General features: G+C 48.1%; 1 protein-coding gene across 1 annotated transcript in view; it reads right to left on the bottom strand.

The window, feature by feature from the left end:
• The window catches only part of POLA1 (DNA polymerase alpha 1, catalytic subunit), a gene marked incomplete in the record, with an annotated part of 464,240 nt that overhangs the window by 387,152 nt on the left and 50,675 nt on the right, over positions 1-26,413 (bottom strand). Inside the window, 4 exon segments of the mRNA XM_056558791.1 lie at positions 5,978-6,153; positions 8,451-8,592; positions 14,033-14,213; positions 14,301-14,405. Of these exon segments, the coding sequence (XP_056414766.1) occupies positions 5,978-6,153; positions 8,451-8,592; positions 14,033-14,213; positions 14,301-14,405 (604 nt within the window).

The raw sequence follows: 26,413 nt of genomic DNA, 5'->3' as shown, positions 1-26,413 counted from the left end.
CCGCCAAACTTACCAGAAAACACTTAGGGGACATTTAGCAATGTTTGCTTATGTATTCCTTTTTTTTAGTAATTTTTTCTTAACTTTTTTTTGCTTATGTGTGACTTATTTATCAACTGGTTTCTGCCTGTTGCTAAATTTCTTTCACGTAAGCAATTTTTTCTTTTTTACTTTGGTAGTAGCTTTTTCTGCTCCATGTTTAAGCTGGAGTAAATTTAGTCAATTTTTAACCTTGTTGCAACTTTTTTTTGCGTTAATGAATACCAGACTACCCGTAGTCCATTTTAAAATTATTACTACATAGTTCAGTTTTGGAAAACTTGCTTTTCTCGCTTTCCAGTCAAAATGTCGCATGAAAAATTCCGTAGTCGCAGGTGCGACATTTTTAATAAAAATTTTTTTTTTAACTAAATCGCTTCATAAATGTCTGTCATTGTGTTTACTCTTAGCCGCATTGGCCAGAATATACAAGGGCAATATTGCTTTGGTATATTCTAACCTATTACCATCCTGGTAATAGGTTGTTACAGGTTGTTACCAGCATAGGGGCCTAAAAAGGAGATTTTTTTTTTTTAACACTTACCGTAAAATCTCTTTCTCGAAGGATCCATTGGGGGACACAGACCGTGGGTGTATCTTGCTGTCTCTAGGAGGTGTGACACTAATGTAATAAAAAAAAGTCAGCTCCTCCCAGCAGGATATACCGGCCTTCAGGCTCTGAGCTAGTCAGTTTAAGTTCCAGAGCAATAGGAGGAGACCAATAGGTCAAAGAAAATAACCAAAAAACTGTCCAAGAACCAGAAGAAAACATAACTGAACACACCCTCGGACAGAGAACCAAAGGAAAAAAACCAAAAAGGGCAAGAGCTGTGTCCCCCAATGGATCCTTCGAGAAAGAGATTTTACGGTAAGTGTTAAAAAATCTCCTTTTCTCTATCGGCTCCATTGGGGGACACAGACCGTGGGACGTACCAAAGCCGTCCCCTTGGGTGGGCAGATAAGTAATCAGGCAGATGGCCGATCCACTGCCGGCTGCAACACTTTACGGCCCAGAGGAGGAACAGCGCGTGCCACTCCTTGCAGGAAGGTCCAGACATGAGGATTGGAAGCCAAGGGCCGCTGGAAAAGAACAGTCAGGGCCAAAACCTGACCTTTAAGGGAACTGAGGGACAACCCCAGTTCCATCCCCGACTGCAAAACGGAGAGAAGACGGGGAAGTGCGAAGATCACCGGGGAGAAGACCTGAGCTGCACACCAACGAAAATAAGACCGCCAAGTACGGTGGTAAATTCTTGCGGAGGAGGGCTTACGAGCCTTGAGCATGGTGAGAAGACTTGGGAAGAGAACCCGCGGGCCCTCACAACCATGGTCTCAATCGCCACGCCTTCAAATGCAGCGACTGTAAATTGGGGTGGCAAAGAGGACCCTGCGCGAGTAGATCCAAGCGGAGCGGAAGGCGAAGAGGAGCGTCGTCCAGGGGCTGGACTACGTCGGCATACTACGACCTTCGGGGCCAATCTGGAGCTACCAGAATGGTGGAGACGTCCTCTGCCTTGAGCTTCCCCAGCACTCTGGACAGGAGCGGAAGAGGGGGAAACAGATAAGGAGGGCGAACCCCGCCCAAGGAATCACTAGGGCGTCCACGGCCAAAGCCTGAGGGTCCCGGGACTTGGACACAAACAGAAGAATTTTCCGAATGTGCCGAAACACGAAGAGGTCCACGTCCGGAATGCCCCAGAGGCCGCAGCGCTACGTGAAGACCTCCGGATGAAGAGACCACTCGCCGGGGGGCGGGTGAGGACAGACTGAGGAAGACCGCTTCCCCGTTGAGCACTCCCGGAATGTGAAAAGCCGAAACCTTGTTCTCCGCCCAGCAGAGAATCTTGGTCACCTTGGCCATGGCTGCCGAGCTGCGAGTGCCACCCTGTCGATTTATGTACGCCTTGCCGTGGCGTAGTCCGACTGAACGCGGACAGGATGGGACTGAAGATGGAACTCCCAATGAAGAAAATAAAGAAGAATCACCCGTAAGTCCAATATGTTTATCGGAGGAAGGGTCTCCGGAGGAGACCAGAGTCCTTGAACCGTCCAATCCCTGAACACACCGCCCCAACCCGACAGGCTGGCAGCCGTTGTAACAACCTGCCAGTGAAAGGGAAGAAAGGACCGCCGTTGGAGAAAAAAGGGGGGAGCGAAGCCACCAGAACAGACTGACGGACCCTGCGAGGGAGAACAATCTGACGATCGAGGGACAGGGGTGACCTTTTCCATCAAGCGAGAATCGCCAGTTGAAGGGGGCGGTAATGAAACTGGGCAAAGGGTAAGGCCTCCATAGTTGCCACCTTCCGACCCAGGACTTCCATACAAGTGTGGATGGAGATTGATACCTGGGTCCGAAGGGAGCGGACCCCCGACCGGAGTGCCAGACGTTTGTTGGGCGGAAGACAAATTCGGGCAGAGGCCGTGTCGAATCGAAGTCCCCGAAAGGTTAGAGACTGGGTAGGACAGAGGACTGACTTGTCCCGGTTGACCATCCACCCGAAGCGAGTCAGAGTGTGGAGAGTGACGTCCAGATTCTCCAGAGTCTGGGCTCTGGTTGGAGCCTTGATGAGAAGGTCGTCCAGATAGGGTATCCCCGAGATACCCCTCGACCGTAACAAGCCCATCACTGGCGCAAGGATCTTTGTTGAGACCCGAGGAGCCGTGGCTAGACCAAAGGGGAGGGCTACGAATTGAAAATGCCCCTCCGGAACCGCAAAGCAGAGGTACCGATGATGGCCCGGAAATATTGGCACATGGAGGTAGGCATCCGTGATGCCCACCGATGAAGGAACTCCCCTTGTTCCAGGGACGCTACCACCGAGCGGAGAGATCCCATTCGGAAGTGGCGCTTGAGGTCTAGAATTGGTCGCACAGAACCGTCCTTCTTGGGGACCACAAAAAGATTTGAATAGAAAAAATCCCGAAAACGTACCCCACGAAATTGCTTCACCAGAGGAGGAGACCGGGGGGCCCGGGATTGAAAAAAAGCGATCTCTCAGAAGGGAGGCGAATTCGATTCGGTAAGCGTTGGACACCACGTCCCCTGACCCAAGGTTCCTGAACGTGAGAGGTCCAGATGTCTCGGATAGACCAAAAGACTACCTCTGCAGAATTGGGTTTTGCGGTTGCCCGATTTGGGCGCAAAACGGCCAGAGTGGTTGGAAACCGACTTCCAAGACGGGCGCGCCCGGAACGAGGAAGCCTTTCTGTCCCGGGAGGGCGCCTGCCAGGACCCTTTACTGGGGCCAGAGGTCCGAAAGGACCAAAAAGGAAAAGGACTTCCTTTGGGAAGTAGGGCGAGCCTTATTTTGAGGTAACAAGGAACTCTTACCTCCCGTTGCCTCAGAGATAATCTCATCAAGGTGTTTGCTAAAAAGACGGCCGCCCGTAAAGGGAAGCTCAGTGAGAGACCTTTTGGAAGCGGCATCCGCATTCCAAGCTTTAAGCCACATAGAGCGACGGAGGGCCGCTAGGTGACCCACAGCAAAGGCAGAACAACGGCTGACTGCACGGAAGCTGCGCACAGAAAGTCCCCAGCTTTAGCGCATTGGAGAGCCAGAGCAGATAGATCCTCTGGGGGGTGGGGGATCCCGCTAAGAGATCCTGATGGAGCTTTTGGAACCACTCCGACAGGGCTTTGGACACCCATGTCGAGGCGAAGACGTGTAAAAGAGAAGAGCCAGCTGGTTCAGAAGCGAACTTCGCTAAAGATTCTACCTTCTTGTCCGCAGGATCCTTGAAGGCAGCGGCATCTGCTAGAGGCAGTGTAGTCGCTTTAGAGATCCGGGAGATTGGTGGATCCACAGAGGGAGGGGAAGCCACCTTAGCGACAAAGTCCTTGTCAAATGGATAACGTTCATGAATTGTCTTGATTCCCGGAAATCTCGTCTGGATGTTTCCATGCGGATTCCAGAATGCCATCAAAGTCAGCGTGAGAGCTGAACCTTTTAGGTGCTGGCTGAGCACGATGAAAGGATACATCTGGATAGACATGCGAAGATCCTGGGTCCTCCAAGGAAAGGTGTCTCTCATGGCTATCACCAATGAGTGCACCGTTGCAATTGAGTCCGAGCGGGCCTCTGGATCAGATGCCGGTTCGGAAGCCTCGTCCATTAATTCACCAGGTGAATGTGAATGAATAGAGGCAGTCCTGGAGGGGGGGCGACCCAGACCGGGTACGCGGCTCTGGCGAGGCAGAGCGGCGACTCCGAGAACGTCCTCTGAAGGAGCGACGTTTGTGCCCAGGTGATGGGGGGGGGGGGGGGGAATGGGACCCGCGAGGGGAACGCTCACGTCTATCTGAAGACTCAATGAAAGAGTCAGACGAGGCACCCCCAGCACGCTTAGCGTGAAGTACGAGGAGACGGAGAGCGGGCCCTATCCGAGGTACTGCGCAGGGAAGACCCCATCAGGGCGGACACCATTACCCGGGGTGCCTCAGCCACCGAACGGGAGACATGGGTCAAGTCAGCCCTATACTGGGTCAGGGAAGAAACCCAGGGTGGTGGAGCGGCTGAACACACCGGGCCCGAAGGGGCATCAAGGGGCACCAGGGGGTCTGGGGGAGGAGTGGAGCAGGCAGGGCAAGTGGCTCGGCAGAGCCAGGCATTTTGGTACTACAGTGATTACAGACACTTTGGTACTCGTGTGTTCATAGACCAAAAAGTCAATGCATCCTGGCAGCTGCGGAGAGGATAACAGCTCCATGCAGCTAGAGTGAGAAAGTGATGGCCAATGGTAGCGGGGGGCATGCCCGCAGCAGAGGCCTAACTAGTTAGCCAGCCCCCCCCCCCCCCCCCCCCCCTCTGACTGAAATTCGCGCCCACGGCGCTGATTGGAGGCTGATGCGTGCCTCAGAAGAGCTCCAACAGCCCTGTGGGCAGAGCTAAAAACCAGGCCGAGAGGGAGCTGTAATGGCGCCCGCTCCTTGTCCCGAGCGCACATGTAATTCGCATATGCGCTCGGGGGAACAGAGCGGGCGGTTAAGACGCCGGCAGAGACTGCCGGAGAAAACGAAAGTAAGCCGGCGCTGAGAGCGCCCGGCTCGTACCAGCGCAGCGGCTGTAAGCTGCAAATAAGGCGCTGTTCAACGTAACACACTACACACACACACAGAGGCAACATAACATACATGCCCCCTCAGAGTGCCCCTGCTCACAGTGCTAAACAGAACATACATGCCCCCTCAGAGTGCCACTGCTCACAGTGCTAAACAGAACATACATGCCCCCTCAGAGTGCCACTGCTCCCCCAGAATAAAGTCCATTCCCAGTAAGCCAACCCAACCTTAAAAGGTGGGCCAGAAACAGGGGGTCTCCAGCAGTTGCAAGTCCGGTCCCGGGACTTGTCTTACCTGAGGAGAAAGAGGGAAAGTACTTACCTCAGTCAGAAGAACTTACCTAATTAAGTCTTCAGTGAAGTCTTCAGTCAGCTTTAGTTACCTGCATCACACCTGGCTGCTATGCGCGAGCGAGGCGAGCAGGAAAAATAGGGGGACCCGGACCCATGAGGTACCACCCAGGCGCTGACCGTTGGCAAGGGGGGGTTAACAGAGCATATACGCAGTGTCTGTGCCCCCTTACTCGCAATGGGGGAACAGGGAACCGCAGTTCCTGAGTCCCCACCTGATAACAAAGGAAAAAGGAATAAAAACTAACACATCCTTATACTAGGAAAACAAAAAACAGAAGACCAGTTCTGGAGCAAACCAGACCCGTCCACCTCCTTCAGACACTAAGCTTAAACTGACTAGCTCAGAGCCTGAAGGCGGGTATATCCTGCTGGGAGGAGCTGACTTTTTTTTTATCACCATAGTGTCACATCTCCTAGAGACAGCAAGATAAACCCAAGGTCTGTGTCCAACAATGGAGCCAATAGAGAAAATTTATATTTAGTAATCTCCTTTATTGACAAAGCAAGAATATTGAAATCTTACCTGGCTGGTTGTATTGGTCCTCATAAGCATCCAGCCAATAAAACCTGAACACCTGATCACCATCTTCACCGGTTACTAAAGGAAGGAGACTTGAATCTACTTGAACTTCATTTGCAACAGGCTCAGTCTCATCCGGTATCTGATCCCAGCATGAGTCGCTGTACAAAGTGGAGGCACTGGAAAATAGATTCATCAATAATTTCATTTTACTGGACAACCAAATGTTAGTAGAACAAAATACTGGACACAATCAAAATGGCAAATTCATCTGTTTACTGCTTATTTAGAACTGTTTTCACTAGGAATCAAAGAGGACAAACATTTGGGAAAGATTTTATGAGACATTTTTATAAGAGAGTGCTGATAATTTTCGAAAGTACTCGCTGATACAAATTACTGACTTTTTTTTAATGTGATGTGACAAAACAAAACTTTTTTTTTATTTTATTTAAACATTTTGGAACAGATTTATCAAAACCTGTGTAGAGGAAGAGTGGTTCAGTTGCCCATGGCAACGAATCATATTGCTTAATTCATTTTTCACAGGTCTCAAAATGAAAGAAGCAATCTGGTTGCCATGGGCAACTGCACCACCTGTCCTCTACACAGCTTTTGATAAATCTCCCTTTGACTCCCCACAGGGCACTGTGTACTGCCTGTCATCCAGTTTTCCCAGTCTCACTACAGGAGACTGGGAAAGCTGGATGACAGGTATGTGCCATTTCAGGATGTACAGGGTGGCACAGGGAGATTACATGGCCATCCATAGGATAGGGGATAACATGCTGATCGGTGAGTCAGAAAGTTGGGACCCCCGTCCAATGCAGAGAACGCAGGTATAATTCTCCCCAGAAAAAAGGGCACATAGCACTGTGCAGGCCATTTATTCTTTATGGAACAGCCAAGCGCTTCCTATCTCTGAAATTGAAAACGTTCAGCAGCACCAAAGAATATATGGAGCACTGCCTAAAAAGGCTATGCATGCACAGCTTTATGTGTCCTTTGTGCATCTATGGGGGTCCCAGCAGTCGGACCCACGCTGATCAGCATGTTACCCCCTATCCTTTCAAAAGATAGAAAAGTACTGGGTACTGCCTGTCCCCCAACTTTGCTAGTCTCCTGAAGAGATTATATGTCAGGAGATGAGGAAAGCTGGGTGACTGGTAGTCACAGTGCTTCTCTAGCTTTTCCAGTCTCTTGACATCCTGTCTGTGGCCTATATCGGGAGCGCGCGCTGGCTATGGGATCCGGGACAAGTGTCCCGCGGCTAGCAGATTAAAGAGTGGGCAGCTCGAAAAGCTTTCCGAACCAGCCACTTTTTAATCTGCACGAAGAATGTGGCGGTACTACCACACCTTCACGATTTTTGAAGCAGCAATAAACTTTGTTTGCGGCATCTAAAAATATAATGCCTGACATATTTTCCCATTTTAGAGCTGGGTTCACTCAGTGTTTTCCCAGCTCATCCGTTTACTTTGATATTCTGTCAAAAAAGGTCATGCCACTGTATACAGCAGTGTAAAGGCAGTGGGCCTATCCAGTTTAGTGGCTAAAACACAGTTAGGAAGTTATTAGGTTTAGGTCATTTCCTGGGAGTAATATATTAGCAGGAGTCAAAACATTGTCTACTGCACTTAGCCGGTAGGCTGCAGTATAAATACATGGGAGAATGAAACGTAGCTAACACAATGTCTAACCCCCACTCCATACGTACCCCAACATATATTTCACTCTCCTCACTTCAATAGGTAAGTTGAGGTACGTATGGAGTTGTGGTTGGACATTTTGTCAGGCAGGTTACATTCTCCCATGTACTTTTGCTAGGATTCTTTGTACTATTGAATGAAAAAAAAAAAAAAAGAAGGAAAAACAATTGGTACACTGGCACAGTGGGAGCCAAAAGCTGAGCCCTATGGATCACTTCATAATATTTCCCCGTCTCTCTCTATATTAAAGTCTATTGAAAAGTGGCACACAATGTATAATAAAAAAAAAAAAAAACAATCGTAATTCCGAACATCCATTAAAATAATGAGCATGTTCATTATTTGCGACTGTAAATAAGAAATAATGATGGTAGTAACAGTAAAATCCAACTGTACAATGGGCCGCAGCGATGTCCTGACTCGGCCGGCGATAGACTGAGCGGCAGTGTGATGTTTTCCTCCCCGGGACCTGCTGCCGGGCCGAAAAATGTCACACTGCCGCTCAGACTATCGCCAGCCGAGTCGGGACAACGCTGCGGCCGGTGATTGGCTGAGCGCAGTATGACTCAACGACCACCGGCAACCAGGAAGAGGATCACGGCAGAGACCGGAGCGGTTTACTGAAGGCACCGGGGGAGCGAAGGAAGGTATGTTTCTCTTTATTTTTTTTACTCCTTGCAGTATGGAGTACAATTTTCCTATTCTTGAGTGGTTTAATAATATTTTGCAGGTAAGAAACAGAATTGTGCGTACACTACGTTACTTACATCTGAGGTTTTTCATCTACTTCTTCCATTGCCTCTTTCTTTATATCTGGTTCTATTTTAGCTGCTTTTATGTTGGAATTATCGTCCTCCATGGGTTCATCAAAATCGCCATCATCAAACTCAACCATCTCTTCATCACCTTCTGAAATAAGAAGCAAAATGAGTTGCTATTGTACATACATTTTGTAAATAAACAGAAAAGGTTTAGAAGTCATGCTGCTTTTTAACTATATCTGGTATACTTGTGGTTAGATCAGGTATTCTAGTTCTAGCAAGGGTTTAGTTACCAGAAGTTTTCACATTTAAAGACACACACTGATGAATACATTTTTATGTGAAGTTTCTCCAAGTTTTTTCTTTTCAATGCATATTATTTCTTCATGGTTATCAGCATATGCCAGACAATGGCAGGTATACAAAAGATAAGATCTCTGTAACACAGAGTGAATGCAGCTCCAGGCCTCACACACATGAAGATCCTAAACACAGTACTCAATCTACTATGCATACATACTCAACTCCATGAAGGCGGGTTCACACTGACTTTTTTCTCAGGGTCACTCTTTCCATTACAATACATTCAATTTTGCAATACACATAAAGGTAGTCAACTACACCTTACATTCTAAATATAGTGCATACATCTCATTTCCCTAGAATGTCAGAGGTGTAAATCGGCAACCTGTCACAAAGGTATGCTGTGATGTACTGGCAATGGGCCCATTGAGATTAAGGAACTAAATCAAATCAAATAGTGACTACATTCAGTCTATTTTACACATGAAAATATTCCTTTTTTTAGGAAGAAAAACCAAAGCTATACAATTGGGAAATTGACAGCCATGTACATAGCTTTGATGGAAAACACAAAGTGGCCGAAAGATACTTACTGAACACAGAATTCCCAAGCACTTCCCTACATACAGAATTATGCACACAGCAATAGCAAATATGTTTATTTTGAACCTTTACATATTTTTTTTATATGGAAAATGGGGGTTCCCGGCGATCCACCCCACTATGCCACTAACATATGTTTAACCGCTTAAGGACTGAGCCCTTTTTCACCTTAAGGACTCGGCCATTTTTTGCACATCTGACCACTGTCATTTAAAACATTATTAACTCTGGAATGCTTTTAGTTATCATTCTGATTCCGAGATAGTTTTTTCGTGACATATTCTACTTTAACATGGTGGTAAAATTTTGTGGTATCTTGCATCCTTTCTTGGTGAAAAATCCCAAAATTTTATGAAAAATAAAAATTTTTTTGCATTTTTCTAACTTTGAAGCTCTCTGCTTGTAAGGAAAATGGATATTCCAAATAATTTTTTTTTTATTCACATATACAATATGTCTACTTTATGTTTGCATCATAAAATTGACATGTTTTTACTTTTGGAAGACACCAGAGGGCTTCAAAATTCAGCAGCAATTTTCCAATTTTTCACAAAGTTTTGAAACTCGCTTTTTTTCAGGGACCAGTTCAGGTTTGAAGTGGATTTGAAGGGTCTTCATATTAGAAATACCCCATAAATGACCCCATTATAAAAACTACACCCCCCAAAGTATTCAAAATGACAATCAGCCAGCATTTTAACCCTTTAGGTGTTTCACAGGAATAGCAGCAAAGTGAAGGAGAAAATTCCCAATCTTCATTTTTTACACTCGCATGTTTTTGTAGACCCAATTTTTGAATTTTTGCAAGGGGTAAAAAGGCAAAAAATTTTACTTGTATTTGAAACCCAATTTTTCTCGAGTAAGGACATACCTCATATGTCTATGTTAAGTGTTCGGCGGGCGCAGTAGAGGGCTCAGAAGGGAAGGAGCGACAAATGGTTTTTGGGGGGCATGTCACCTTTAGGAAGCCCCTATGGTGCCAGAACAGCAAAAAAAAACACATGGCATATCATTTTGGAAACTAGACCCCTCAGGGAAAATAACAAGGGGTAAAGTAAACCTTAATACCCCACAGGTGATTCACGATTTTTGCATATGTAAAGAAAAAAAAAAAAATTTCTCCCTAAAATGCTTGGTTTCCCAAAAGTTTTACATTTTTAAAAAGGGTAATAGCAGAAAATACCCCCCAAAATTTGAAGCCCAATTTCTCCCGATTCAGAAAACACCCCATATGGGGGTGAAAAGTGCTCTGCTGGCGCACTACAGGTCTCAGAAGAGAAGGAGTCACATTTGGCTTTTTGAAAGCAAATTTTGCTCTGGGGGCATGCCGCATTTAGGAAGCCCCTATGGTGCCAGAACAGCAAAAAAAAACAAAAAAAAAAAACACATAGCATACTATTTTGGAAACTAGACCCCACGGGGAACGTAACAAGGGGTTAAGTGAACCTCAATACCCCACAGGTGTTTCACGACTTTTGCATATGTAAAAAAAAAAAATAATTTTTACCTAAAATGCTTCTTTTCCCAAAAATGTTAAATTTTTAAAAAGGGTAAACGCAGAAAATATCCCCCAAAATTTGTAACACAAATACGGCGATACCCCATATGTGACCCTAAACTGTTGCCTTGAAATACGACAGGGCTCCAAAGTGAGAGCGCCATGCGCATTTGAGGCCTAAATTAGGGACTTGCATAGGGGTGGACATAGGGGTATTCTACGCCAGTGATTCCCAAACAGGGGGCCTCCAGCTGTTGTAAAACTCTCAGTATGCCTAGACAGTCAGTGGCTATCTGGCAATACTGGGACTAGTTGTTTTTAACAGCTGGAGGCTCCGTTTTGGAAACTGTGGCGTACCAGACGTTTTTCATTTTTATTGGGATGGGGGGCTGTGTAGGGGTATGTGTATATGTAGTGTTTTTTACTTTTTATTTTATTTTGTGTTAGTGTAGTGTTTTTAGGGTACAGTCACACAGGGGGGGGGGGTTCACAGTAGTTTCTCGCTGGCAGTTTGAGCTGCGGCAGAAAATTTGCCGCAGCTCAAACTTGCAGCCGGATACTTACTGTAAACCTCCGCCCATGTGAGTGTACCCTGTACGTTCACATTGGGGCGGGGGGGGGGGGGAACATCCAGCTGTTGCAAATCTACAACTCCCAGCATGTATGGTCTATCAGTGTATGCTGGGAGTTGTAGTTTTGCAACAGCTGGAGGCACACTGGTTGTGAAACACAGAGTTTGGTAACAAACTCAGTGTTTTGCAACCAGTGTGCCTTCAGCTGTTGCAAAAGCTACAACCCCCAGCATGTACGGACAGCGGAAGGGCATGCTGGGTCTTGTAGTTATGCAACAGCTGGAGACACACTGGTTTGCTACTTAACTCAGTGTGCCTTCAGCTGTTGCAAAACTACAACTCTCAGCAGTCACCGACAGCCAACGGGCATGCTGGCAGTTGTAGTTATGCAACCAGCAGATGCACTACTACAACTCCCAGCATGCACTTTAGCTGTTTGTGCAAGCTGGGAGTTGTAGTTACACAACAGCAGAAGGTACACTTTTCCATAGAAAAAATGTGCCTCCAGCTGTTGCAAAACTATAAGTCCCAGCATGCCCATAAGGGCATGCTGGGAGTTGTGGTGGTCTGCCTCCTGCTGTTGCATAACTACAGCTCCCAGCATGCCCTTTTTGCATGCTGGGAGCTGTTGCTAAGCAACAGCAGGAGGCTGTCACTCACCTCCAACGATCCACGCCGCATCACGTCAGTCCCTCGTCGTCGTGGCCGGCCCTCCTGGGGCCCCGATCCCAACATTGACGCCGGGGATCGGGGTCCCCAGCTCCCGGGGTGCACGTCCCGCACCCGCTCACGTCCTCCGGAAGAGGGGCGGAGCGGGTTGCGGGAGTGACAGCCGCAGCAGGCGCCCTGATTGGTCGGCCGGGAAACCGGGCGACGAATCAGGGCGATCGTGAGATGGCACCAGTGCCACCTCACCCCTGCTGGCTATGCCGGTTCGGGGCCATCAGAGACGGCCCCGAACAGCCTGTAATTCCGGGTCACCGGGTCACTGGAGACCCGATTGACCCGGAATCTGCCGCAGATCGCTGGACTGAATTGTCATCATGACCCCCCTGGGCGATATGCATCATTGTGATCTTACTTACCAACAGAATAAGGATAACATGTCAGTATCACCATAAAGTGCACAGTCTGAAAACCAACCCTCAAAAGTTTTGAAAAAATGTAACTAAAAAATTCTCAGCTTGTAAGGAAAGTGGTCAATTCAAATAAATTTCATACTGATTCACATATACAATGGGTGAAATTTATCAAAACCTGTGCAAAGGAAAAGTTGACCAGTTGCCCATAGTAACCAATCAGAGTGCTTCTTTCATTTTGCAGAGGCCGTGATAAAAATGAAGGAAGCAATCTGATTATCAGGTTTTGATAAATCTCCCCCCAATATATCTACTTTATGTTGGCAACATAAAGTAGACATGATTATACTGTTTGAAGACATAAGAGTGCTTAAAAATTTAGCTGCAATTTTCCAAATTTTCACAAAAATTTCAAAATCTGATTTTTCAGCCTTTGAGTGCGTTTAAGGGGCCTTTATGTTAGAAGTCCCCTCAAAATAACACCAATAGAAAAACTGCACTACTCAAAGTAAAAATGACATTCAGAACACACCCACATGGCCATATTTGTGTGTGTGTGTGTGGGGTGGGGTGGGATTGCAGTGACGTAAGTGTTATGTGTAAATGTGGTGTTTTCACTTTATTTTTGTGTAGTCTAAAGCTTTTACAACAGTACAATTTTAACAGCAGGAGAAGAAAAACTACACCTAAAAAACCTAGCAAAATGCACTGATGGATCACCCAGACCCACAGCGTAGTGCTGCTGCAAAAAAATCTACCTGCTTTACAACTCTTCCTCACTCATCAACATTCCGTACTTAAAAAAAAAAGGAAAAAAGCTGCCACTGAGGCTGCCGCAGGATGCTTTTCTCCACTTTCTGCCCAGACTCCAGTGGGCAGCCAGAGCGGAAGGAAGGTAATTTCAAATCTCCGCCCGACGCTGCGATTGATCGGTCTGTCCCAACTGACCAATCAGAGAGGTGGCAACCCTGCAACCTCCCTCCTTTACTGCATGGTAATTGGCACTGTCAGTACAATCACCCTTTTCTCCCAGCCCCCCTAGCCCCTAGGTGACAGGAGGCCAGATCACGGTGATGACAGATACAGAAGAGGGTAGAGTCCCCATTTGGCTATGTGTGAATACGGCTGCTGTTAGAAAACAGAAATTCAACAGAAAATGTACATCTTGGTGCGTTACGTACCAGGGCACCAGGATGTATATATACATCCATTGTCCTTAAAGGAGTAGTCCAGTGCTGAAAAACTTATGCCTATCCTAAGGAAGGGGGCGTGCTGACCACCGCACGAAGCGGCGGATGACATGCCCCCTCAATACAACTTTATAACAGAGCCTTTGGCAATCTCCGGCTCTGCCATAGAGTTTTATTGAGGGGGCATGTCAGCTGCCGCTTGGTGAGGTGGTCAACATGCCCCCTTCATGCGACCTGAAACTTAGGATAGGGGATACGTTTTTCAGGACTGGACTACTCCTTTAAGGGATTAATGGGTGAAAAAATAAATATTGTGATAGATTCCCTTTAGAGTTTAGAATACCTTTTAAGGTTTCTTGCTTAACCACACTTCCATTTCTAGCAACGCTTGGAGTACTGCTGTCAGGATCTTGCTTCAACTCAATTTTTTTAGTGGAGGAGTACTTAGCTGCTTGAGGAGGAGGAGTGGAGTCATATTCTTGCTTGGGCACTGGAAGGGGCTTTCGGATTCCTGCTGGAGGAGCCTATAAATATATTAAAAGGGGAACAAATCAAACATTATTTCCAGAAGCAGAGGAAGCAAACACAGTGGGACATGTCTCATTTGTCACCTTGGCAGCTGGAGATGCAGTAGGCAAAGAAAAGGGGTTAAGAGGTACTCCTGCAGGTCTCTTCTTCTTCAGTGTGATTACTGGTGGGGGAGTGATCTGCAGTGGCTAAGAAGAAGAAAAAAACATGCAAACATAAGTAACAGTTTAATAAAGTATAGAAATAAAAAACCTTTGTCATCATCCAATAAAAATGACCTTGGAGGAAACTTTCAACAGTTTATTCAGCATTGAAGACCAGTACAGTACTTGAGCAGTGGCCTTTTCTGTCCTCAATAGAGAAAAGTGAGAGGATATTTTCTTTTATAATCCTCAATTGTATTTAACATTTAAATGTTTAACTTTTTGAGAAGTCTCTAAGGGATCTGTTACATTGTGGAAATAACTGACAAAAACGGTCTGATTTGCCCATAACAACCAACTACGGCTCAGCTTTCATATCTTAATGAGCTCTGATAAAATGAGAGCCCAGCTGAAATTGGTTGCTAAAGGCAAATCTGAAAATCTGCTTTTTGCCTCAGTTTTTATTTATCCTTCTTCGGGTTACATTAAATACTTACTAGTTCATCTAAAATTGTTAATTAAAGGAGTACTCTAGTGCAGAGTATTCCTGCTCCATCCTGCCTGGGCTGCAAAATAAATTAAAATGAACCATCACTCACTTTCTTGGGTTCCCACGGAGCGCCACTACAGCTGATCGGTCCTCCGGTCCATCTTAGCGTCACCTGGCGCTCAGCCTTTCGCCGGCCGCCGCGATATTCTGCCTCGGCCGGCGATAGGCTGAGCGCCATGTGACGCTTCGTTACACCCGGAAGTATGAAGGAGATGGACCGGAGGACCGATCAGCTGTAGTTGCGCTCCGCGGGAACCCAGTGAGTGATGGTTCATTTTCATTTATTTTGCAGCCCGGGCAGGACGGAGCAGGAATACTCTGCACTAGAGTACTCCTTTAAATTATAGACAAAGAAGTGTATAGTCCAGCTCACTCCCTCAGTCCGTCGCGCCAGGACCGGCGTGGGCAACACCGACTGGAACCAACAAGCAAAAGCAAAATGTCCAGCGCGAATGTCAAGGAACTGGATGTTTATTCCAATGAAAGCCAAAAAGACAAGGAGAACATGACAAGGTGACGCGTTTCGGTCCTAAGACTGGACCTTAGTCATACGTATGACTAAGGTCCAGTCTTAGGACCGAAACGCGTCACCTTGTCATGTTCTCCTTGTCTTTTTGGCTTTCATTGGAATAAACATCCAGTTCCTTGACATTCGCGCTGGACATTTTGCTTTTCCTTTAAATTATGTAAAGTTAAACTCTTGTGCCACCTCTACTGCAAAGCTTTTGGAGTCAGCATTGCCAAGTACTAGTGTTTAGCACTGGAGTTAGGGAACAAAGTATATGGTAAAGCATCTGCAAAGAGCTTCATAGTGTGAGAGGAAAAATTAAGAAAGACTAAGCCACAGATTGGAAGTGCACCAACTATGGAGCATTCATCGGAGAATAAAATAGCAAAAATTAAAGTCCTGCAGAAATGATCACAGATAACGGTTAGAGGTGATCTATCAAAGGGGCAAAATGCTGCACCATGCCGATAATGCAGGTACTTTAAATCAATGAACTGCAGCGGCTTTTGCGGGGGCCAGAGACCGCCGCCCGCTTCTCTCCCCCGCCTGTCCTGGGGTCCTGAGTCCAATCACCACCGCTTGCCTCCCCCTGCCTATCCTCTGGCCAGAGACCGCCGCCGCTGCCCCATTGCATCCCCCATCCCCGGTTTTATAATTACCTGTTCCTGGGGCCCGCGCTACTTCTGGCTCCTACGGCGTCCTGCGCTGTTGCTGTGCGCTGCTCAATGACGAGTGACGTCCTCAACGCGACGTCACTATCAGTGGCCCGGCGCACAGTGACAGCTCAGGACGCCGCCAGAGCAAGAAGTGGCGTGGACCCCAGGAACAGGTAATTATAAAACCAGGGATGGGGAAGGCAATGGGGCAGGGGCGGCGATCTTTGGCCAGGGGATAGGCAGGGGGAGACAAGTGGCAGTGTTTGGACTCAGGACCCCAGGAAAGGCAGGGGGAGAGAAACTGGTAGCGACGGCGGTCTCTGGGCAGGGGGAGGCAATCTGGCAGCAGCAAAGGTTGGACTCAGGACCCCAGGGGGAGAGAAACGGGTGGCGGCAGCGGTCTCTGGACTCTCAAAAGCAGCTGCAGTTCATTGATTTAAAGCGCCCGCTTTAACCTCTTAAGGACGTAGGGCGTACCTGTACGCACGGTGTTTAAAACGGGGGTCACACCGGGTCTGTCCTGGCTGCTATTCGTAGCCGGGACCCTGGGCTAACAGCGCGCGGCATCAATCGTTGTGCCGCGCGCAATTAACCCTTCAGACCCGGCGATCAAAGTTGACCACCGCGTCTGAAAGTGAAAGTAAACGCTTCCCGGCAGCTCAGTCGGGCTGATTGGTACAACGCGATAAAATCGTAATGTCCCGATCAGCTAGGACGCGAGACCGCAGCCACCGAAGTATGCTGCGCGACTCCACAGCCACCGCATCCCTGCAGATGTTCCCACCACCTCCCAGGTAGGCACTGAATTCTGCACGTAAACCTGAACTACGGGCCAGCGGAAAGCAGAGGATGCGGTTGGCGGAGGGAGTGGGGAAGATGGAGGATAACTAATACCAGCTGGGGGCACACTTGATGGCTTCCAACCAAGAGCCATTAGGGGACTCACATACCCAGACTTTGCGGGATACAGCTTCCAGGGCCCCCTCCACCAGCACCCATCCAGAAAGATGGATCAGCTCCAAGTTTCCCTAGGGACAGTAAACCACTGGGGCTTGGGAGAGATGGACTTCCTTTTAAGCTTCAGGTTTCCTGCACCTGGGGGAGGAGTCCATCTCTCTGTGGTGGTGCTGTCGTGACGGGATGGAAAACATGGGGAAACATTGTCACAGAGCAGACAATGTAGGGGGGTCCATCCCTTGACTGTTGGCAAGTAAACACAGTGGGGGACATGTATCATTATTTGTGTATGGTAGAAGCATTTTACCCCTTTTCCCGAATTCTAAATTATGTGCAGAAGCGCTAAATTTATCAATCAAGTGCAATGAGCTTCATAAATTGCGGGTAAATATAGTAATCTCCTAAATCCACTCTTTGGAAAATAGAATCAATGATTTAGAGCATCTTGCTACGTTAAGTCCAAGATGGCTTATATTTGCGCAAAAAAAACAGCTCTTGCGGCAAAATTTTTGGTTTTAAAAAAAAAGTACGCAGTTAATAAATCCATGTGTACTATAGATGTCACTCCAAGGTACCCTGATTCAGCCACATCTGGAGGACATGCTCTACCAAAACGTGCGCAAAAAAATTGTGCAAAAAAAGGACTTGCGCAAAATTTTGCGCAAAAAAATTCACACAAAACAGGGGTAAAATCTTTGATACATGTCCCCCAGTAACCACACAACTGGGACAGATGGAATGATAGTTTCTGCAAGTCCCCTTTGGAACAGGTGGAGTCGGCACTCGTGTGACTTTTGGTGGTGCTCGCAGACCAGAGAATAAACCCAGATAATAGAAATGAAGTCTCGGCACTCACGGATAACTTGCAAAATCTTTCAGCGTTTATTCACATATGGGGCACGAGTGCCAACTCCACCTGTTCCAAAAGGGAACTTGCCTTCTACAGGTGTTTACCCTAGGTATGGTCTATGATCCATGCAGGGAGGGGATGTAACCAACTACTGTAAATATTCAAGATGTAAAAAAAAAAAAAAAAAAAAAAAAAAAAAAAGCTGAAAAATCCGGTTAGAAAACGAGCCTGGATTTATTCACCTAAGCAAATAGTTTTCTTATGCTATGTTTAGATCAGTACTTACTTTCTACTGGAGGAACCATCCTTACACCTCTATTCCATGGTCCATGTGTTTAGACATTCAAAGCATTCTCTCTTGTCTCTCTGCTCTGCAGGCAGAGAACCACCAAAGCCTCTGGTCTCTACATAAGTTCTCCCCTGAGATCGTAGCAGCTACACAAAGAGATAGAGAAAGTCTGTGTAGCCAGTGCCACGGGAGAACTCCTTTAAAGGGCTGAGGCTTCTGTGCTCAGGGATACAGGAGAGCATAGCAAGAGATAGAGGGGGGGAATTGTTCCTCCCCTGGTCCGTAAGTGCCGGTATATGTGCAGCATAAAAAAAAAAATTTATCACCTTTACGTGATTAGATCCAGGCTCACTATTCAACAGTATTTTTCTACTTTTTCTATGTTTACTTGAATATGACGTGTGGTTTTAGTTTGGAATAGTTGAAGGAGGATTGCAGAGAGCAGGAAATTATATTTTGAGGACTCTTGGAGGATTTATGAGTGGCAGGAGAGTGCCACTCACTAAGTATAAGTAATGGAGGGAAGAAGCGTTCTTGAGTTGAGTTTTTGTTTTTCCACTGAATTATTCTACTGTAAATGGTGGATCTGTGTCATTTATATATTCTCTGTAATCCTGATTGGAATGATTCCAAAGAGAATACTGAGAAGTAATCTTTATAGAACAATGTGGAAAGTTAGTAGGTGTCTGGTCACTGGGAACCCCAGCTTCCTGAGAGGAGTTTGTGCTGCACACAGCATGCACTTCATTCAATCTCTAAAATTAGCTTTTACTCAGTGCACTTTATGGTACAACTGACATGCTTTTAATCTGTAGGTCAGTCCAATTACAAAAAGGAGATTTTTTTAGACTTACCGTAAAATCTTTTTCTCAAAGGATCCATTGGGTAACACACAACGTTGGGGGACACAGAACCTTGGGCATATGCTGCTGTCTCAAGGAGGCTTGACACTATGGTAACCAAAAAGTCAGCTCCTCCGAGCAGGATATTATACCAGCCTCCAGGCCACTGAGCAATTCAGTTTTTAGTCCCAGAGCAATAGGAGAACGACAAGTCAAAGGAAAAACCCTGAACTGTCCGAGAACCAGAAGAAAAATTAACTGAACACACCCTCGGACAGATAACCGAAAAGGAACTCCAGAAAAGGGCGGGAGCTGTGTCCCCCAATGGATCCTTCGAGAAAGCGATTTTACAGTAAGTCTAAAAAATCTCCTTTTCTCTATCGGCTCCATTGGGGGACACAGAACCTTGGGACTTACCAAAGCCGTCCCTTGGGTGGGCAGAGAAAGAAGGTCAGGCAGTCGGCTGTACCACCGGCGCCTGCAACACTTTACGGCCCAGACTAGCATCAGCCGATGCAAAAGTATGAACATGGTAGAATCTCGAAAAAGTGTGTAAGGACGACCAGGTGGCCGCTTTGCAGATCTGCGAGGCCGAGGCCTTGTTTCGGAGAGCCCAGGATGCTCCCACAGAGCGGGTGGAATGAGCCAAAACCCTGAAGGGTGGGATCTTCCCCTTGCAGCGGTAAGCTTCCGAAATAGCACATCGGATCCACCGAGAAATGGTGGCCTTGGAAGCAGGCTGTCCCTTTCGACGACCTTCCATAAGGACGAAAAAAGAATCGCACTGACGAAAGGAAGAGGTGACAGAAAGGTAAGTCCGAACAGCCCGTACCACATACAATTTTTGGAGTAAGCGAGAAGGAGCGGGACAAAAGGACGGGAGGACGATGTCCTCGTTAAGATGAAAAGCCGAAACGACCTTAGGTAAGAAGGACGGATCTGGCCGGAAAACAACCTTGTCTTGATGAACTATCAGGAAAGGAGAACGGCAGGAGAGAGCTGCCAGTTCAGATCCTCTCCTAATGGAAGTAATGGCTATAAGAAAAGCCACTTTCCAGGATAGGAGGCGAAGGGGAACATCCCTTAGAGGTTCAAAAGGTGTGTCTAGGAGAGCACCTAGAACTAAGTTCATATCCCAAGGGGGAGAAGGGGACCAGTAAGGGGGGACAGCGTGTGCCACGCCCTGCAGAAAGGTCCGGACATAAGAATTGGAAGCCAGAGGACGCTGAAAGAGAATGGAAAGGGTCCAAAACCTGACCCCTAAGGGAGCTTAGAGTCAGCCCTTGTTCCAACCCCAACTGCAAAAAGGAGAGGAGACGAGGAACGGAAAAGGTAACTGGAGAAAAGGACTGCGCTTCGCACCAACGAAAGTAAGCCTGCCAGGTACGGTGGTAAATCTTCGCAGAGGAGGGCTTGCGAGCCCTGAGCATGGTGCGAATAACCTGGGGAGAGAAGCCGCGGGCCCTCAGAACTGTGGTCTCAACCGCCACGCCGTCAAATGCAGCGACTGTAAATTGGGGTGGCAAAGGGGACCCTGTGACAGTAGGTCTGGACGAAGAGGAAGACGGAACGTAGTCCAGAAGCCAGAACACGTCGGCGTACCATGCCCTTCGAGGCCAGTCTGGAGCCACCAGAATGGCTGGGACTCCTTCGCTCTTGAGCTTCCGCAGAACCCTGGGAAGGAGGGGGAGAGGAGGGAACAGGTAGGGGAGGACAAAGCCCGACCACGGAATCACTAGGGCATCCACAGCAGAGCCAGAGGGTCCCTGGATTTTGACACAAACGTCGGACTTTTCCAGTTGTGTCGAGACGCGAAGAGATCCACGTCTGGGGTCCTCCAGAGGTCGCAGATCTGTGCGAACACCTCCGGCAGAAGGGACCACTCTCCAGGATCGGCTGAGGACCGACTGAGGATATCCGCTTCCCAGTTGAGAACTCCCGGAATGTGGATCGCCGAAATGGTTGGAACCACTCGTTCCGCCCAGAGGAGGATCTTTGTCACCTCGGACATGGCTGCTGAGCTGCAAGTGCCGCCCTGCCGGTTGATGTACGCCACAGCCGTGGCGTTGTCCGACTGGACACGGACAGGGTGGCCCTGAAGCAGGGATTCCCAATGTTTCAGGCAAAGATAAATCGCCCTCAGTTCCAAGATGTTAATGGAAGGAAGAGCTACTTGGGGAGGCCAGAGGCCTTGAACCGTCTGATCCCTGAAAACACCCCCCCAGCCCGACAGACTGGCATCTGCCGTGACCACCTGCCAGTGGAGGGGAAGGAACGAACGCCCCTGAAGAAGAAGGGGGAGCGGAGCCAACAGCGCAGAGACCGACGGGTCCACAGAGGGAGAACAATCTTGCGATCGAGAGAGAGAGGAGACCTGTCCCACCGGGTAAGAATCGCCAGCTGAAGAGGACGGTAATGAAACTGGGCAAAGGATACGGCCTCCATGGCTGCCACCATTCGCCCCAGGACTTCCATGCAAGTACGGATGGTGACCAGGGATGGTATCCGGAGGGAGCAGACTCCCGACAAGAGGGCCAGACGTTTGTCCGGCGGGAGGCGAACCCCAGCCGAGGCCGAGTCGAACTGAAGCCCCAAGAAGATCACAGACTGGGTGGGGGAGAGAACTGACTTGTCTCGGTTGACCATCCACCCGAAGAGACATAAGGTCTGAAGCGTGAGGCTCACACTCTCCAGAGCCTGGACTCTGGTGGGGGCCTTGATGACCCCTCTTGACTGTAACAGAGCTACCACCGGCGGCAGAATCTTGGTAAAAACTCGTGTCGCTGTAGCCAGACCGAAGGGGAGAGCCACAAATTGATAATGACCTTCCGGAACCGCAAAGCGGAGATACCGCTGGTGTCCGGGAAAAATTGGAACGTGGAGGTAGGCATCCTTGAGGTCCACCGAGGAAAGAAATTCCCCTTGATCCATGGACGCCACCACCGAACAGAGATTCCATTCGGAAATGGCGGAGAAGAAGATGTTGGTTGAGACGTTTGAGATCCAGGATTGGTCGCACAGAACAGTTTTTCTTGGGAACCACGAAAAGATTGGAATAGAAACCCTGTAAGCGTTCCCTTGGAGAAACCGGAACAATGACACCCTGGGTGAGAAGGAACTGAAGAGCCTCCTGAAATTTCCTCGCAAGTGAGGAAGATCGAGGAGCACGGGACTGAAAAAAACAATCCCTCGGAAGGGAGGCAAATTCTATCCGGTATCCGTTGGACACCATGTCCCTGACCCAGGAGTCCTGAATGTGCGTGGTCCAATCGTCTCGAAAGAGCAAGAGGCGACCTCTCACCCGAGAAAAAGCTGCGGGTGGGGGCATCCCTTCATACAGAAGTGGGTTTGCGGCTGCCCGATCTGGCCGCAAAACGGACGGAACGGTTGGTGTCAGACTTCCAACAAGGACGCGCCTTGAAAAAGGGGGCCTTCTTGTCACGTGAAGGTGCCTGGCTGGACCCTTTAGAGGGGCCAGACGTCCGAAAGGACCGAACGGAAGAAGACTTTATTGACTTGTTTTGAGGTAATAAGGAGCTCTTGCCACATGACGCCAGGCGTTTGCCGAAAAGACGGGAATCGGTAAAAGTGAGAGACTTCTTAGAAGCAGCATCCGCGTTCCATGTTTTAAGCCAAATGGAACGACGGAGGGCCACTGGGTTACCGGTGGCAAAGGCAGCGCAGCGAGCCGAGTGCAAGGAAGCAGAATACTAAGTCCCCAGCTTTGGAACACTGGAGAGCCAGAGAAGACAGTTCTTCCGGGGGAGAACCCGAAAGAATGCCCTGACGGCGTTGGGAAAGCCAAACCGAAAGGGCCTTAGACACCCAGGTGGAGGCGAAGGCAGGAAACAGGGAGGCACCCGCTGCTTCAAATGCATACTTCGCTAAGGATTCAACCTTTTTGTCTGCCAGATCCTTGAAGGCAGCTGCATCCGCCAGCGGCAAAGCAGTAGCTTTAGAGAGGCGGGAAACCGGAGGATCCACCGCTGGAGAGGAAGTCAATTTGGAGACAAGGTCCTTGGCGAAAGGATATCGTGCTTGAACTTTCTTCAGTCCCTGAAACTTCTTCCCAGGGTGCTTCCAGGCAGATTCTAGAATGGCATCAAACTCAGCGTGAGAGCTGAACACTTTGGGTGCCGGTCAGGCACGATGAAAGGATACTTCTGGAACTGCGTCCGAAGTTCCTGGGTCCTCTAGGTTAAAGGTGTCTCTTATGGCCATAACCAATGAATTCACCATATCCGAACGGTCCTCTGAGTCATAAGCCGAAATGGAAACCTCGTCCGCCAGCTCTCCAGGAGAGTGCGAACAAGTGGAGGCGGCCCTAGAAGGGGGAGAATCTGACCTGATACGTGGCTCAGGAGAGCCAGAGCGGTGACCCCGGGAACATCCGCTGGAAGAGTGACACGTGTGGCCTGAAGAAGCGGTCGGGCGAGACCTGCGAGAGGAACACCCGTGTCTGCCAGAAGACACAGGGGATGAGTCAGGAGACACCCCTATTACGCTTATGTGAAGCATAGGGAGAAGGGGAACGGGACCTTCTAGAGGGCCGGTGAAGGGTAGACCTCTCCAAGGCAGTCACCACAGAACGGGAGACCTGTGCCAAGTCGGCTATAGACTGGGAGAGGGAGGAAACCCAGGCTGGAGGGGCGGCCGAACCCGGGTCTGAAGGAGCACCTGGGTTAGAAATAGCAGGGGGGTCTGGGGGAGCAGTGGAGCAGGCAGAACAAGTGGGTTCAGCAGAACCTGGCATTTTTGCAGAGCAGTTTTTACAAGTGTAATGGGTAACTAATGTTCCCGATATCTGCTTTGAGGGAGGATCAGTTCTGGGCACGGACATAGCTAAAAAATGAACAGTCTCACCCAAGTCTGTGTCCCAAGTCAGCTGCTGTGAGAAGAACTCTGCACTGTGGCTGTGAGGAGAGAGAAGAGACGCCTGCCAATTAGAAAGAAGAGGCCGGGTCAGAGGCAAGGGCACTGTGATTAGCCCTCTGCACAGCCCAAAACGCACGCACGGCGCTGATTGGCGGCTATTTAGCGCTGCTGACGTGCTTATGCGGCCTGGAGGGCGGAGCTAACGTCCGCCGGGCCGCCGAAGAATTACAGCGGGACTTAGAAATGGCGCCCGCTCCGAAACCCCCTCCGAAACCCCGAGCGCACACTCCGCCTTAGTGAGCTCCTATGCACTCGGGGAACGGAGCGGGCGAAGTGCCGTCGGCAGCCGCGGCTGCCGAAAGTGAAAGTAAAAGGCGCACCCGCCCGCAGAGAGAAGCCTGCGGCGCATACAGTAACACAATAGTCAAATAAAGTGCCCCTTATTGTGAACACACTGCCCCTTGTCACAACTGCTCCCCCAATAATAAAAAAAGAATCCCCCTGCAGGGAGGAATAAGTATCCCACTGCCAGCCCCAGCTTAATAAAGACAGGTCCAAAAAAAACAGAGGGTCTCCAGCTGTTGCAAGACCTAGGGAAAGTAAACATACTCCCCTATGCTGAAGAACTTGCCTAAAGAAGTCGAAGGTAGTCTTCAGAAGGTAGTCTTCAGAAGGTAGTCTTCAGAAGGTAGTCTTCAGAAGGTAGTCTTCAGAAGGTAGTCTTCAGAAGGCAGTCTTCAGAAGGCAGTCTTCAGAAGGCAGTCTTCAGAAGGCAGTCTTCAGAAGGCAGTCTTCAGAAGGCAGTCTTCAGAAGGCAGTCTTCAGAAGGCAGTCTTCAGAAGGCAGTCTTCAGAAGGCAGTCTTCAGCATTTTCACCTGCAGCAAGCCAAGCTCATAGCGAGGCAAACAGGGAGATAGGGTAACCCGGACCCATGAGGTACAACCCCAAGCACTGAAAGGTTGGCGAGAGGGGTTTAACAGTAAATCCAAGATGCCTGCCAGCTCTCGCAATGGGGAAACAGTGAACCGTAGTTCCTGAGTCCCCACCTGAAAACAGAAATAAAAAGGAATAAAGCACTAACACATTCCCTAATCCGAAAAAATAAAAAAAAATATGACACCAGACCAGTGTCCACCTCCTTAAGACCCTAAGCAAAAACTTAATTGCTCAGTGGCCTGGAGGCGGGTATATCCTGCTGGGAGGAGCCGACTTTTTGGTTACCATAGTGTCAAGCCTCGTAGAGACAGCAGCATATACCACCCAAGGTTCTGTGTCCCCAAGGTTATGTGTCCCCCAATGGAGCAGATAGAGAAACTAATATTTTTCTAGCTTTTGCATTTTGCTACTCTAAATTTTTTCCTTTTTAACTAAATAAATATGATCAAAATAGCCCTAGAAGCATATTGAACAATGTTATGCTACTGCATGCATTGTTCAGTCAGAAGGGCCCAACAGCCTGCCTGATGCACACTATTAGTGTGTTCTGTGGCCAGCAAGGAGGCCTTTAGAAGGGTTCTAACCTGGTAATCGATCCGCACTCCACAGGCACATAACAGTGATTCAAAGCAGACAACTAACAGGCAGCGTTCCTGTCACTGGTACTCCAAAATACTGCATTTAAGGGGTTATTGGCCAACATCAACATGATCGCTGAAGTCTATCAATAACTGTATGCACTTATAGTACTTTATAGTATAATAGCAAAAGTATGCCGTACATATACATCACATGCTCACAAAGCACAGGCACACATGCCATACATGTACGGCTTGTGTCACAACGTGGGTTAAATTATTTTTGTTCCCCATCTTATACGTTTACAGCATATCTAGAGGATATACCAAAATATCCGCTAGCTGGGGAGAGGGTCACATCTATACAAACATTTCTTATTTCTGTTTGTTATCTGTTGCAACAATGCACAGAATAAAAGCAGGCAGATACAAGTGTATCTCCATTATAGCCAATTTAAAACCAGGAGGAGCTCTGTGTGTGCATAGTTCTACCTATGGGTCAATAATTCCAGTATAAATGTAAATGAGTGAACTACATACAACATGTTCAATAATTGGGAGGTGGACAGCACAGTCAACAGGCAGCCTCCCAACTCTGGCAGACAATCTGCATTGTAGAAAGCAGACCCTCACTGAAAATAGGAGAATAGCATAAAAAATTCATAATGTATGTAAGACATAAGAGTCACATTAAATAAACTATTTTAAATGGGCATTCGAAAACTTTAACCTTTCTAATATACTTTAAGAAAACTTTATAGAAATCATGGCTTACAAAAAAAATAAAAAATAAAAAAAAAACACTGGGAGTCCTCATACTATCCAGAACATAATCCCGTCTGGTTGCAGCATCATCTTTGTCCAAGCTAAAGCACAGGTATGGACAAAGTCTGAGAAGTGAGTGCAGGACTCCTCTATGCTCACTCCTGTCCTATCAAGACTGTAGCACTAAAACAGGGTTGAGGGGGTTACGGAGCAGCCCACAGTGATTGGATGAAGAGACCTAACACC

Source organism: Hyla sarda, chromosome 2, assembly GCF_029499605.1.
Source record: "Hyla sarda isolate aHylSar1 chromosome 2, aHylSar1.hap1, whole genome shotgun sequence".
Taxonomy (NCBI): Eukaryota; Metazoa; Chordata; class Amphibia; order Anura; family Hylidae; genus Hyla; species Hyla sarda.
Note: the sequence above shows the minus strand (reverse complement) of the source record. Positions and strands in the feature narration are given on the sequence as shown.